The sequence below is a fragment of the Thermobia domestica genome, chromosome 16, assembly GCF_964235325.1.
Source record: "Thermobia domestica chromosome 16, izTheDome1.hap1.1, whole genome shotgun sequence".
NCBI lineage: Eukaryota > Metazoa > Arthropoda > Insecta > Zygentoma > Lepismatidae > Thermobia > Thermobia domestica.
The window spans coordinates 185,961,634-185,978,233 of record NC_137469.1 but is presented as its reverse complement, the minus strand read 5'-3'; the positions used below and the strand labels follow the sequence as shown (position 1 = coordinate 185,978,233).

At 37.5% G+C, this 16,600-nt stretch overlaps 1 protein-coding gene across 2 annotated transcripts in view; it reads right to left on the bottom strand.

The window, feature by feature from the left end:
• The window catches only part of LOC145673562 (uncharacterized), a 97,678-nt gene that overhangs the window by 32,386 nt on the left and 48,692 nt on the right, over positions 1–16,600 (bottom strand). For both annotated transcript variants that reach the window (XM_081743387.1, XM_081743386.1), the window contains exon 2: positions 5,686–5,750. In XM_081743387.1, coding sequence (XP_081599513.1) covers positions 5,686–5,701 — 16 coding nt within the window. In that variant the 5' untranslated portion in view covers positions 5,702–5,750. The remainder of the gene's footprint in view (positions 1–5,685; positions 5,751–16,600) is intronic.

The following is a 16,600-nucleotide window of genomic DNA, read 5'->3' as shown; positions in this document are numbered from 1 at the left end:
ATTGTGCAAGAGGTGAGAACTAGACACATCTTATATCAGGTACATCTAATGTAGACTATGTCTCATTTCATACAGACAGTGAAAAAATTATGTACAATTTCAAAATTATAGGTTAATCACAATAATAATAATAATAATAATAATAATAATAGGATCCCGAATCAAAACACTATTGGCAAGAGAAAACGTTGTCTCGTCTCGTCTCAAGCACAGCATGACCTGAATATAAACCATCAATAGTGAAATAAAAAAAAGACAACCTGTGAGGCGTTGACAGAGATGAGAGGCGAGCGATGTCCACCTATGCATCCCAGACAACCTGTTAAGGATGATCAAAACCCAACTGGTAGACCATTCTTGGACCCCAAGGCACGTGAGCAGGATGCTACGATTTGGAGGAATAAATGAAGGAAATCCTAGAAGGCTACGTGTTTCATTCCTCGTCTTCTATGCTCTGGGTAGATACGACGGAACAAAAGTTAACATCCCCATCTGAAAGACAATATCTTCTTTAAAATCCACTAATCAGCCTTCCACTAATTAAGCTGGAAGACATCTATCGTCGTATCATTTACAAGTACCAGACGTAAGCAGGAGAAAAGTCAGAGCATCCATTCTGAACCAAACAAAAGGAGACAACCTAAGAAAGACGTACCATCACACTCGTACACATCCACGTTTTTTTCCTCTAGTATCTTTACTTCTGATATATGCTAACATAGTCTACGGACCAGTATTTCGTTATAATACCAGAGGCACAGTTATGCCTCCCATCAGCTCTTTTTTGGGGGCTGAATCTCGTATAACTTTTAAAAGCCTCTATCAGTGGAGCTGAATTTGATATAACCTTAAAGGCAGTATATACGCTACGCCACGCTGAATTACAGAATGTCATCTATCCAAATTAAAGGGGAAGACAGGCCATCAAATCGGAGCAAGCAAGCTGAGGGAAAAGTCACATTCATAAGCACACATTGCCTTCTCTAGCATCTATACTTCCAATTTAAGCCAACCTGGTCTACTGACCGGTTAGGCCAGCTTCTTTAAATTACTAGAGGCACAGTCACGCCTCCCATCTGTTTTTGTGGCTAAATCTCTCATAACTTAAAAAGCCCCCACTGAAGACTGTAACCCCAAGGAAACGATATATAATGAACCATGGAATTGGTCTGAAATGGAAATGACCAAAGTGAATTTGACACCTCGCTCACAAGAAAGCCGACTAAGAAATATGTTGCCAAGATACCCAAGGGATAATGGTAGAGACACTGAGAGTAACTTTACAGTGATCCAATGGAGAACTTTCCAATGAAATCACAAGAAAATACGTAACTACTAGTGGGTGCGAACATTATCATAGCAGAACTCTTGCCTAGGCGTGAAACCTGGTGCGGAACTACAGATTCGAAGACCTGTATGGATAAGTAATAATATCAAGTGTTAATACCTGTTCCATAATCCAATGACGTATGACTAAAATCATGAAGAAACATACTAGTGAGTGTGTTAACTGATCACGTAAAAAAAAACGAAAGGACCTTGTGACAAAGGAAATAGTAAAAGAATGATATACGAAATATAGAAATTATAAAAGAAATCACAAATAGAACAGTGTAATATGAATGAAGCATGAATATTAAAGTGTATTAAGGTATACATTAGGTAGATTGTAGACATAATCAGATGAAGTCGCTGTACTACTATAACAAAATTAATATAACCAAGTGGGCTAAAGTAATATGGAAATGTTCACAAAGGTAGGGGTTTTACACAGAGGTCATGAGCTTCCTACGAAGTCTTAATGAGTCTTGAAGAGTGTTAATGAGTTTCTACAGAGTATAAGTAATCATAATGAGTTCAAATAGAGTAATAGTAGATCTAGTATCCTAAGTAATAGTACTGGTAGTAAGTCATCAAAATCATAGTTAATTCTAAGGAAAGTACTCTCGATACAGGAAACTGAGTGAACATAAATTAACCCTCTCTCCTCTCATAAACTAATTTGTTCAAGCTATAGCACTAACTCCATCAGTATAACTTGGGCGAGGACGCCCAATATACTGAAGGTCATATAGTGACCTTCAGTTCCAATGAGTGAAGGAGGATGTTACGATACAAGTTTTGGGCCTTATACTGTCAGGATACGGCCCTGTCTAGATTCGTAAATGGGCACCAAACACACGTATCATGGATAAGGGAAGTTGAGGGAACTACAAACAATAAACATTAACATAGAATGTTGACGGAAATTGTAGTCGAGTTTACCACCGGAAGCGCGGACAGATAAGAAATTCACTTCTTTTAAGTTTAAGCAGTGCTTATATGTAAAGGAAAGGATAATTAAGAATTAAAATTTTAAACATGATAATGAGTCGATAATGTGGATAGACTGTATGTTCACCTTAAAATCTCAGTGACACTAGGATAGAAAAACAGCGTTTTCTGCTGGGTTGGAGCTTGAATGAGAAGTGTCCTGGTTCGACTCCCAGTCGAGCTCGGTACACATTAAAATGTTATGTAATAAAACAATAGGAGGACGAAGTATGACACTGAGTTGTACTTGGTTGGCTGAACGCAATAGGAATCTTGGCCGACTGTGTGCATGATCATACCTAATGTGTGAAACTTCTATCCTAGGTCCGAAGTAAGTCACTGGCGAAGCCGTAATAGGCCGTAAACTTGCTTTGAATCGGTCGGAACCTGGATTCCTGGATTTTGCGTTAGAAGTGTAATGAATGTAATACATGAGATAAATAGAGGATGAGTCAGGTAAAGAGAGATTGGTATGTGAGTAATGGCAAGCAGAATTAACGGCGATCTCTGATGTTTAACAGAGATAGTGAGGAAAAATGCTGTTGTGAACGATAATTGCGCGACATGGAGAATATTCCTTCTCATTAAATTTACTTTAATACATTCAGCTAAATTGTTGTTTTCTTCAACAAATTACTTTTGTTTTCTCATATAAAACTTTGTGTTCATGAAAAATTTGGATTTTGCAGAAATTCATAAACAGATGCGATTTCCGGTATTCAGACAAATACGGAAATAATATATATCTCTCTATTGTTGCGTCTTCTTCAATCTCACTCTAAAGAGGTGTGTCCAAGGTTACAGAAATCCTATCCCTCCTTTTGTGGGCCGACCCAAAGTTATGGTCACCTTACTTTCCGAGTATATAAACGCGAGTTTGGAGCCCCGCGGGGTCCGACAGGAGTTTTTTCGCAGTGTTTATCTGGACTTGCTACGCGTGTAGACTCCACGCGGTGAGTATGTAATCAAAAACATGTGAAAATAACAAAAACTCGCGTTCGGTGGTTAAAGCCAGTAAGGTAGTCGACATACACCCATGTCCGCCAGCTTAGGAACAAGACCGAGAGTAAGCAAGCTCCTCCTCCGTCCCAAAAACGGGAGTTCTAAGGTGAATTTTGTCCAAGTTAGGAATTTTTAACAGTTAAGCGATTTTCAAAGCAAACTTAGTCTCTGTTTGCCCATGGCAGACCAAAGAAATCTAAAGTTTTCCCTTATTATTTTGGCCGCGTTGGTCGGCTGTGTCAGCAAGCATAAACTGAACCCAGCCGACCTGGGCATGGTATAAAAGTCTATGCACTGTAGACTCAAACTGTATTAGGCTGAAATAGTCTGACTTGATGCTGTAATGTGTTTTAATTAGATTTCTCGAAAACTTAAGCATTTAAGAATATTTTTAATAACTTTATCAATTTTCATTCTGTTTTAATGAGATAGTCTCGAAAGGAGCTGAAACGTACTCGTCCCTTGTTGACAACTCGAATTATAACTGTTAGCACCAATATTAATAACGCCCGACTAGCGTATAATTTTCCCGTTGTTCCGAGCAAATTTGGCTCATTTGGAGATTTATTTCAATTTTTCCAGTTTTCTTTAAAACTTAGGTTTTTCAACTAGCAAGGCTTCCCACGGAGAACTACACTGAATCGTGATCGACTGATCTCAATTCAAGGTAATTCTCATTAATAGTAAACTGTTGGGAGAATAAACCACCCACGGTGATTGTTGACTTTCTCTAAAATTCTCCGAATGCTTTGTGAACCGTGGCCCGAGATCGATGGAAAGGCTAAACAGCTTGTTCTGTGATTAATTCTAGTGTTCCAGGGAAACTCATCATGACCAGCCTGAAGGTTATGTGAAAACCTAGTCATAAGTAAACAGGAAATTTAAAATCTAGAGGATCATTCTCGGCCCTAGCCGAGTGGTATGTTGTTAATAAATTTTAGTATTTTTTTTCTTTTTTAATTATTTTAATAAAGCTATTTAATTGAGGGAATGAATTTAATTTCTAGAGAAGGCCTTAGGAAATGACGTGTAGTAAGGAGGTCAATTTATTTCCTATGTTGGAAGACATGCTGTATGAAGGTGCAATCCTCAAATACCAGTGTTTCGATCGCCCACCTCTCGTAGGTGCCGAATTTAGTGATTAATGCTCTACCATTTCTGGGTCTCGACGGTACATGATAGATGCCGGGCCCAGTAAAGAATCCCATACTTTTCTTGAAGTGCGATTCGACCGCTTGAGTTCAACCAAGCTTTCGGCTGAAGTCGAGATGTACCGGGAGTCTCTTGACCCAGGTCTTATTGAAGCTACGCCATGTGTCACCTCAACACATTATTTTATTTTTTTTTTTTTACCTTATTGTTACGGGCCTCCGTAATATACGCAATACCTAAACACGTAAAAGAGAGATAATCCCTTATTGCTTAGATGAGCCTACCAGGGTATGAAACTTCGGTAGACTCCCCAATGACCATGTCTGTGTGAAGACAGTTAACATTAGTCATTGGCTCTAGTAATATACTTACCGTAGAGTAAGTATTTCATTGCTTGAACGGTCCCACTAGAGGAATGTCAGTTTATTGTCCGATGATTCACTGAACGGGGAATGGAGAAAGGCACCGAACTCAGGGCAGAAGATGAAGGTACTACCATTTTTCAGAGTACAGTAGAGCGTCGATTATCCGAAGTAATTGGGGGACATGGATGTTCGGAAAACTGGTTTGTTCGGATAAACGAACTGTACATGTTTATTTGCCAAAAAGAAGTGTGCTGATTGTTGAAACACAGCGACTGGCGGCTTGGCCGGTCAGCAGCGCCTTACGAAAGCCCCATTAGAAGCAATGTTCCGCCAGCGGTGGCTCAGTGCGGCGACTACTGTGGGAAACTTGGTTTGGGAGTGAGGGGGGTGATGAACGGTAGGGTGGGAGAGTAACAGGTGCGAGCGAGTACACAGTTCGGTTAAGCGGTCGTTCGGTTGACCGACGTTCGGATAATCGACGCTCTACTGTATAAATATATTCATATTGTCAAAGGTTTTAAGAAATAGAAATCCGAACCTTGCTAATTACCATTCTCAAGAACAGTCGTGTGTCACAAATTGCTCCTAACATAACATAATACAAAACTTTGTTCCATTTTCTCAATTTAGTGCAGCACCGAATACGAGTAGTTTTCATGAACTTTCTTCTCCCTTAATGTTGCTCAAAAGTAAAAATAATGCATTGTTCTCAACACAGATAGTATTTTTTTAAAAATATTATAGACATTCCACGTTTGGTATAGCTACAATGCTGAACAAGAATACATAAAAAGTATAAATCCAATATTAATAGTAATAATAATAATTAAAGATGAAGTTTTAGTAAGCTTACTTTTTCTGTTCTTCATGTTTTACATTCAGCCTTCAGATACAGACGACAAATAATTTCAAACTATCCTGAAATGAAAGAAAAAAACGATATTGTTATAATAATCTGTTTATTTATCTCAAAGTTCAATTATGTAAAAAATTTACTTATTCAAGCACTTCTCAGTGAAAGGAAAACGATGTATTTCTTACTCATATACTTATTACGTGAACAACCAGTAATAAAAGATACGCAACTTTAAGAAACTAATACTAAAGCTATGATATGATTGGTCGTCTGCTAAGGGAGACATGATTACTGAAAATAATTAAACATGAAAGAATTTTTGGAATGAGAATGCAGAAGGAAACGAGAAAACCCAATGATTTACACCAGAAACTCAAAGACTCTGGGATCGAACTAGGGACCCCTGGCAGCGTCAGCCACTGTTCCTTAAATACACATTTTGCTAGAATGGTTAAACGATACTGTATTGCTCCCATGCTAGCTTCACGAATGAACAAGAAATTTGCTGAGTGTATAAAAATATATTAGATACATATACTTTCATATTCATCGCATCGTAACTTGAAAACAAAATGTCGGATGAAAGTCGAGTAAGAAAACACTGCTAACTTTGAGCCCAGATGTCATTAATATAGCAGTTGATGTGCAATATGTGACAATTTTCAGTTCCGTATATCCGGATCTTAAAGGCAGAGGGCATTTGTGAAAATGAGTTATTGTCATGTTCTGATATGTCTTATTTCTTAGAAAACTTGTAGTTGCATTCTGTCGTTCCTTCAGAAAAAGTGTTCCGGTGGGGGTCATACTACTATTCCGGGGGGCACTGCTGGTACTATTTTATTTATTATTATATTATAGACGTATCATATTGATATCGTCCGCGGGCCAAACTCACAGCTCCGGAGGGCAGTGCCCCCCCCCCCCCAAAAAAAAAAAGTGTGGAAGAAACGCTGGTTGCATTATGAATACTTAAGGAAATAGCAACAATAAAATTGGATATTCCGAAGGCACTTAGAGGCAAAAACAAGTAAGTCAACAAGATCTGACTTATTATTTTCTGCTTTTAAGTACTGTATAATTTGTAGATGGCGCTTTCATACACAAGTATATCTGACTTATAACTGTTTCCACATTGCAGTAGCATCAGTTCTCAGTGCAAGATGTCCAGCCGTTTCACTCGTGGATATTAAATACTGGAAATGGTGAAAGCGAAATCTGATAACAACGAAAGTGTGGAGCAAGATGATAATAGTGAAGATGTTAATTTGTCAAAAACTATTCAGTCATCAGATTAAAAATCGTTAGTTGATTCGGAATCGCCATACAATCCTTCGACCGATCCAAACACAGATGAAGATGAAAATGTAACTTATAAGGTTAGAAGAAGGTTGTTCCAAGATGATAATAGCAAAAGTCAACAACACCAGGAGGAACTCGACAGACAACAGCCACACTATGGAGCTCAGCCTAGTGAAAAAGCTGAATCATCAGCTGTTGTGCCAGAAGTTGACCCAAAAATACAAGTGTATACCGAAACAGTAACTAAGCGAAAACGGAGAAAAGTTCCAAATCAAGAACAGTGGCGCAGGAACAGGGCAAAGGAAGCACGATTAAAGGGTGAGATGTTTGAGGATTTCTGCGGTAAGTATCCAGTTGTGGTGCAAGCCAAGGAAATAAAGGATATGTGTAATTGCAAGAACAAGTGTATAAGTGTAGGTGAAAAGAAGCAGAGAGAACTTTAAGAAGAATTTTGGTCATGCAGTAACTGGGACCGATAAAGACGTGTGTCGTTAAAACTCCAAAGAAAACCAAGTGTCCAAGAATTGGCGAAAAACAAAGAGACATGAGTCGTATTTGCGGTTTTGTGATTGAAGGAAGAAAGGAGCGAATATGTAAGCAGTTCTTCATCAATACACTAAGTATTTCAAGCAAGTTCATAGCCAAAGCAATCCTGAAAAGGCGTGCCTCATCAGGTGGAGTAATTTCCAAAGATGGAAAAGAACATCATATACCTACAAACAAAGTTAGCAAAGATCCTTATTGTAAAAGAACACTCCCATCTTTTCAGAGCCACTACACCAGAAACAAAAGTTAGAAGCTTTACCTTGGAAGTGATCTAAGTGTATGTAGCAAAGATGTATGAATTGTATACTGAAATCTGCAATGAACGAAATCTGGCCTCAGTAAAGGAACCAATTTATCGTCTAGTATTCAATGAAGATTTCAATATCGCTTTCAAATTTCCCTCCAAGGATTCTTCTAATGTTTCTGAAGAATTTAATATCAAACTAAAAAGTTGTACAGAAGATGAAAAAGTGGTTGTGGAGGAACAGCACAGGAAGCACATTGACGAAGGAGATCTTCGTTACAACTTGAAATCTACGAACAAAGATACATCCAGTGAAAACAAGTTTCATCGTAGTCTGCTTGTGGATTTACAAAAGTGTTCAGAAACGTCAACACTTAACAACTCCATAAGATTTTATAAACGAAAGCTCTGGACATTCAACTACACAGTTTTTGATGCAACAGACGGAAAATACCATCGTGTTGTTTGAGATGAAAGTATTGGTGGTCGAGGTAGAGATAGCATTGCTTCAGCATTGCTTTCTATTATTTAGGATCTTTCTCACAACGTGAAAAGTATAATCTTATGGTGGGACAACTGTGCTGCCCAAAACAAGAACTTCTCACTTATCTTGTTGCACACATGGATCATTGCACTACATCCGCAATTAGAAGTTATCAATCGCAAATATTTACTGAAGGGGTATACATATAGTGAAGTTGCTGGTTTTGATGCCATTATTGAGAAAGACAGCAGAAGAACTCACCAAACGATTACTATATGTCAGGACTAGGCAAATTTCATTGCCGCTAACAAAAAATCTGTGTCCACACGCAACTGTTGACCCAGTTTTACAATTTCAGCTCCTTGCACAAACTGGAGAACAGTTAATAAACCACAAGATATGAGAGTCTACAGAAGATTCAGTTAGGTTGTGTGGATTCGTGTCAGCAGAGATTTGCTATTTTGTTACCAATACAAGAAATCATTTGTAGATTATTTCGTTCAGCGTAATCGCCGATTGAACAACATTGAATGCTGTTACAGATAAGAACGTTCAATCAGTTACAACAAATGCAAAGACTTACAAGATTTGAAGAAGTAGATCAACCCTATATATCATCACTTTTCTTGAAACAGTTAAGGAAGAAGATAATGAATTCATGGATGATCCTCAACTTGCACAATGTTGTTTGCTTGCACTTTTGTTGTATTCTTATTCCATTTTACTTATAGGCCTATGCACGTGTATATTGATGTTTAATTAAAGCAAACCTCAAAATAAATCTATGTAACCTTTTCAACAATCCTTCTTAAGAAATAGAGGAAGTGATTAATACCCTGCCTTTGAAAGAAATGTCAAAGGGTATTAAAGGCAAAAGATGATAAGTCTGGCAACTTTTTTAAAAATATTTTTATTAAACAGTGGAAATACACACAACTATCGCAATAAGATCTCTCAGCAGGGACCATTCACAACTTTATTATAAATTAAATTCAGGTCAATTGCTACAGAAACCTTTTACCGGTACTTATTTACTGGGTGAAACACAACTTTACACTCCTGAAAACTTAGTAAAAATGGCTTACTACCCTCTGCCTTTAAGGTCTGGTTATATATGATCAGATGAATCTTTTTTATTATTTGATGCTACCCGTGTCGCCGACGTCACATCACTTATAAATTAATGAAATCTAGGCTCAAAACAAGCACCGTGTTTTTTCTTCTCCCTGACTCCAACCGAACACAAGGGGCCGCGGTGGCTCAGTGGCAGAGCGTTCATCTCTAGTACAAGGGGTCCCTGGTTCAATCCTAGCTCGCGCCAAGTGAACTCTGTGGTAGGCAAACACCGTGTGCGTGGGATTTCTCTGGGTTCTCTCGTTTCCTCCCACTTTTTTCATTCCACCATTTTCACTGATTTCTAGTCATCACCGTCTTCTTTAGTCTAGCCGGCAATAATCGTGGGACGTAAAACCTAAAGATTTTATTTATTTCTAATCAGACACATCAATCTAAAGTTATATCAACACATTTTCTCGTCCCGACCAATTTGCAAGAGAAGGGGGGAGCTACAGCTACAAAATGACACATTCGTGTACCAATATCAGACTTTAATGTTTTTCATGTTTTTGTGTGAGGTTACATTTCCACTAAGTTCTTTGGTGCTGTTCCCAATGACCACCTGTATAGGTACACTCATGTCCAAAATGACTGTCGCATGTCTATAACTGTCTTCTTGTAAGAATATAATTAGATAATGATTTTGCAGGTACTTTCAATACTGATACTGTGTGTATAATCAGGAAATGTATATTTGTGATAAATTTGATAGGAAAATAATTATAAATACGGAAATTAGGATGAGTAAAACAAAATGTTGCTAAATGGACAAGAAAGTTTTATTTTCGTTTCATTGTTCTTATTTACTGCTCTTTTGACATGAAATTTTCCACATACATGTCTTTGCCGATTATAAACATACTAACATTATAAGAAATACTGGGCGAATTCTTTATCAAATTATATTCCCACAACAACATGTTTATAGACATGCGACAATAATTTTGGACATAATAAAAATAGGAAAGCAGTGATGACTGAGAAACAATAAACTAGCCCAAAGGGAAGAAAGTAGGGTAGAAGACCAGTTTTAAGTGGTTACTGTTATTGACAAAAATCATTGAAACGAGCGTAAAATGAAACAAGAATAGTAATGGCGGAGTAGTCTTAGGGTCAATGATGCAGTATTATCAAAAAGACTCGTCAAGTAATTATGTCAACTACTGCACAGTGCTTCATTGGTTAAATTTGAGGTTAGCGTCCCCTTCAGCACCAAAGGTAAAGAGGCATAGGCTTATTGTTTACAATATAATCCGAATCACTGCAATGGTTTCAAATTCACAACTTTTCCCACCAACAATCAAACCCAGAAGCCCATGAAACAAAGGCATGTGTGTCCTATCCATTAGACCAGCGGAAAGACTTTTGCTGTACAAAGGAGCAGAAATTTGACATTTGGAACAACAAAGGAAAGGATTTACGGGTGTGAAAAGAAATTGAGAAAAGTACTGTAGTCTAGAAATATTAGACTAAGAACAAACTGCAATATTAAAAGAAATTTGGAAGGTAAAAGAAACTGTTTAAGAAGAATCTATATGTTCAAAGGAAAAGGGAAGTTGTAGAAAATATTTCAATTAATGGAATGACAAAACATAAATACCGTAAATATCAAAGCTTCTCCATTTACAACCAGAAAAGGCAGAATATATATATATATATATATATATATATATATATATATATATATATATATATATATATATATATATATATATATATATCTTTTAAATAAGTTACACTTCTTGGTTTGTCAAAGTAGTGTCGGCTGTAGGCGCAAAATTTTTTCATTCCTTAACCAGCAATAACTGGTTTCCATGACGAAGGAAGACTGGAAAAGGAGAAGGGAAGGAACGGATGCATCTGCGAATTAAGAAGGTAAATCTACATGACAAGCAATATACAAAAGAAGCGAAGGTGACAAGAGAAATTAAAAAGGACAGAGAAGTTTGAATATTATATATGAGAGTAAATTTTATGCGAATTCTGTAGAAGGGCAGCAAGGAACAACTACTATGACAATATAGAAACTAAAGATAAAAATGAGTGTTTAATGAGTGAATTGAGTTGGAGGAAGATGGAAAGAATACATTGAGGAGCCGCGTGACAGCAAGAATAAACCGTACATTTTAGACATTAAAACGGGAAACGAAGTAAATGAGAACGGTTCATTAGACAAGTTCAAAAACATTCAGCGAAATTAATAACAAAAAGGTAGATAATATACCTTTTGAGTTTATTCGAGTACAGAAGAGGGAAAATCAAAAATTCGAAATTCCCAATAAAATCAAGAGTATTATCGCAAGACTTCTTTCAGAGAGTTAAGATTTTGTTAGCTAAAAATTCGAAATATATAAGGACTATAAAGCTATACTGCTGCAAATGCGTTTAAGAACACTGAATAGGGATTCACCACTAAGAATGTCAAGGTGAAGAAATTACCTAAGAACCATATTATACATAAACTTTTTTTTCGGCAAGTAGCCTACCAGTGTAAGAAGAAAATTATAATGAATTGTGTTGGTAAACGTAGAAAGAGTGGATCCCGTTAGTAAGGTATATTTCAGTTTACTCATAATTTTAACGTAACTTTAGTTGGGGCCCTACTAGCATTCTAGTCATCCCCGTCTCCCCAATTTTAACATGCCAGAGACGCCCATACCTAGAAGTATATAATTCTGACGATTAAGTCTGTCTATAATCTGAATAAAAATATCCATTTTTAATATCAATTGAGGGGCTTTCCGGAAAATAACATTTTCAAAACATAAAATTTCTTTGAAGAATGGAAAGAGAGCTTTCTCTAGTACACAGCAGAGTTGGCGTGGGTCAATGAAAACCTGACCCACGACCCACTGACCCACCATGAACCTTTCTCATCCACTGTGACCTACTCTGACTCAACAAAATCCATCGTCATCAACTCTGAACACGATCCACGGCCTCTTCTGTACTGACTAAAGAGTTTATACTTCCAATAATACAAGACTGTGAAATTGTCACTAATTGGACTGGAGTTTGAATTTCTAGTCAATCGCTCACGCACCACTCTGTTACAATAACAGTGGATCTGAGCTTTACGATATAATATGGTAAAGTGTTTGTCAGTGACGAAATTGAAACAGTCCGAGGTGGGGGGAAATTAGTGTGTGCCTAAAATATACTTGTACTAAGAGAGTATTCTTGCAAGTGTTAATTTCTCAACGCATTTCAAAAGAAATTTCTATTCGCAGGAAAATACCCCTGTACAATGTGAAAAAGGTTATGGTTTCCCAGTTCACAGTATTTTTCTCACAACAGACTTGAAAAATCAGTTTTTCATAGTGTATAAAGGTGCTCGGGTACCCTATGTGAGAGCATCTCCATAAAGTATAATTGTAATTTGTGTAATCACTAAAACACAACCTTAAATTTAAGTTACAAATAAGCATAATTACAATTATTATGAATATTTATTCAAAGTAGATTACCTAAAGCAAAGAAGAGACTTACTAAAAAATTAGGTACAAAGTTGAATAACACAAATAAGCCCATAGTAATACAAGTATACATTTTCCATAACTCGTAATTTTCCACCTTAAAACAAATCTGAAATCGGGTTTATTTCCTGTTGGTAACTTTTTCGTGGTAAATCATCCGCAGCGGAATGATGTCCATCCTTCAGCCAAGAAATAACTAGCTCGTCTATTTCGAGCTTGTTTAGCGGTGGGCCATTAACACTGATCAACAACAAGTTAGACAATGTTTGAGCACTTAGTCTATTCCTAATATCAGTCATCTGTAAATTCATAAGGGGAAATCCCCGTTCGCACTCCGTCGTGGAAATTGATAATACTTCTACCCGATTTCTGCAACTCCTCATCGACAATCTGCTTGTTAGACTTAAGTCTGATAACGATTTTTCTTGGTCAGTTTTGAAATACTCAGCAAGAAGTATCATCTCTCTATCACCATACAACATCTTTTCTATATCTACCATGTCAGTTGGCAGTGTCGACCCATGTAGAACAGAAACTTCATCTATCACACCTTTGATAGGGAATCTTGTGAATAAATTATCAATTAAAGCCTCATGAACTGATGATTTCTTATTTGTTTATAAATTTAATTTTTGTAAATACACATGAAGGTTTTATACCAGTACCAAGTTCCCTCCCCCGTCTAGAAAGCGAAAGGGAACGAGGTTCCCGGAAAGTGTTCAGAGGTGAATGGGAATTTCCCTCCTTCTTTCCCTTCAATTACCACACTGCTGTTTGCCATGTGTCAAATTACGAGGAATTGCAATTAAATTATCATAGTGTAATTATTTCCTTTATGAATTATCGATACTTTTCAGTGGAAAAAAGGATGAAATTTCAAAGTTCCAAATCAAGGTAAGTAAACCAACGTAAAGGGGAAAAAAGTGTAAAATTTTCCATATAATTATGCGTACAATCCAAACTTAAAATTTCCGTGTAATTAAGCTTGCAGTACAAATTTTATGCCTATTTTTCTCACAACTTTATGGGTTGATTGTCCTGTACTGTAAGCGCTCCATATAAGAAACAAGCTTCAGCAATTATTATAGTAGAAAGCAATGGATATATGAAGCCAAGCACGGTATTTTTTGTTTCTGATTTTTTTTTCTTAAATAACATCGATCGTTTTCGATCATTTTACAAACCAACTCACTACCAATTTTCCACATATAGAAAGTGCCTCCCTTCCTTCATAAAGGAGAATTTTAAAAAATGCTAGGACACATTCTGTTTATTTTTAATAAAGAGTTAATACACTGATTTCAGCTCCGTAAGTTTAACGGCGTGCGAGATACTAATTTTTTTCGCAAAAATTCGGATCCTCACTACCTCCTTAGGATATTATGTATTATAATGAAAGCAATATAAGATCCCAGTTTGGATTAAGGCCTAACTATATACCAAAAATAATTTCATTTGACTTTGCAATTTGACCGTGATGATCAGGCACACATAGTTACATTCATTTTTTTATATAATAATTTATATATTACAGTTATTCAAAAATGTATTTCTTCCAGTAGTTAGCTCCTCTAAAAACTCATAGGTCTCGAAAGCCAAGTAGTACTATAAGCCCTATTGCTATTATTACAATTACAAATATCAATATCCAAAAGTGCCGGAAGTTCTTTTTTCACTTGGTTACATATACTCACCTCTGGTAAGTAAACAGAAACATATGGAAAAGGAAGGGAAATGAAGGTCTTGAAAGTAAAATTACGTTTTGCTATCCACGTTTTTTATGTATTAGGCCTACCACCTTTCCCTCTTAATACTTACTGTAACGGTAAGAAAAAAAGCAAACAATAAGATATGCCTAACACATTTTATAAATTATCAGTTTTTAAACTGTTAAATTTTATTTACAGAAGAGGCACTTGCCTGGTATTAAGATTATGTACAGCTGCTATAATACAATAATCAATAATAAGAAACGTAATAGAAGGAAACCATATACTTAAGAAATCTCTACACAAGAGAACAAATTATTTGATTTCTGTTATACCACTCTTATATAAAGGTAACCAACAAAGTTTTGTCTCTTTTTCAACCACCAATTTCGAACATCGATATGTCTCTTAACACGTACCTGTAAAATCAGAAATAGTCCCCATCAACATCGACGACCTTCTGCCAACGTTCTGGAAGGCCATGGATTCCATCGCGGTAGAACTTGGTGGGCCCTGAAACGAAGGTAACTTTACTTCGCAACCCTACTAGGGATTTGAACTGGCGTCCTCTAAGGTGATTGTCCAAGGAATGGAACAGGCGATAATAGGACGGTGCAATGTCGTGGAGTATGGCGAATGCAGTAGTGTTTCCCATGCAAGGCATAGAATGGTGTCCCGGGTCATCCTAGCCATGTGGGGCTTAGGGTTGTCCCGTAACAGGAGGACCCCTTTGCGATAAGAACTGCTGGCTCCAGAGTTTTGAGGATTTTTCTTGAACACGGCTCAACTACAGACAGAACATAGTTACATTGATGCTCTGACTAGCTGGTATCAGTTTCTGATGCACGATGCCGCGAGCAGTCCACCAAACACACAGGAGGACCTTCTTCTGGTGCAGTGCTGCTTTGGACTGTTTTGGAACCAGTTCGTGGGATGCTAACTAATGATAACGGCGATGTCGAGCCTCGTACAGGTCGCCCTTCTCACCACATGTCAACAACCTGTCAAGAAATGTCTCCTTAATCAGGTGAGTCAGCAAAGAAACACCGTTGCCTTCTGGCCCGGAGTCAAATCATGTGGAACCCATCGACCCAACTTGTAGTGCTTCCCAATTTGATGGAGGTGCTGCCGAATAGTTTCTCCACTCTGTCCCAGTTCCTCACACGTCTGGCCACTGTTCGCCTCAATTGCTGTCTGAAGATCTTCATTTTGTAGATTTGTTGGTATTCCGGCAAGAAGTGCATCTTCGAGTGTTTCGTCACCGTCTTTAAACTTGTTAAACCACCACTGCACTGTCCGCGTAGTCAGACCCTTACCAAAAGCCTGGCATATCTTCGGCCCCGCTGCAACGGCGTTTGATCCCACTTTGAACTTGCACAGCACACACGCCCTTAAGACGCTCTGTGGAGGTCCCTTGTTCACTCTGTCCTTACGCAAGTTCACGGTGTAACTGAACTGCCACAACCAGGTAGTATGTTGAATTTACTCACATCAACAACTGGCCTTCGCCTTATCTCCATTCGCATTCAGCTCACGGTGTGAGGGCCAATTGAACACAGACCTCCCCCAAAAACGACAGAACTTTCTTGGTTACCTTTATATCTCGAAAAAATATCAAAGAAATTTGTGATGTTTTTAACGCGTCATTCAGTCTTCTTCATCACTCTGTTCATTAACTGATATTGCATTTTTATACTCGCTCGGACAACTACACATTGGAGTGCACAAGAAACCGCGATTCTTACATCTGCATTTCAAACTTTCACACTCAAGTTTCTGACATCTACACATGGTAATTTCTAAACAAGCTTTGGGAATGTCTTCGAGTGTTTTCAAAACTGGCTTCAGAATTTGGTCCTCCAAGTACCATCCGCAGTCTTCTGGCCTTGGTAGATCAATCTCACACTTATCAGCATTTCCCAAACTGCTGTTTTGTAATAGGATCTCTTTATACCTATATATTTTTTCAGAACATCACTAGTTGCAGGTAATTTCTCCAGGCTGCATTTTCCTAAAACTAGGAGCCTAGATTCATAAC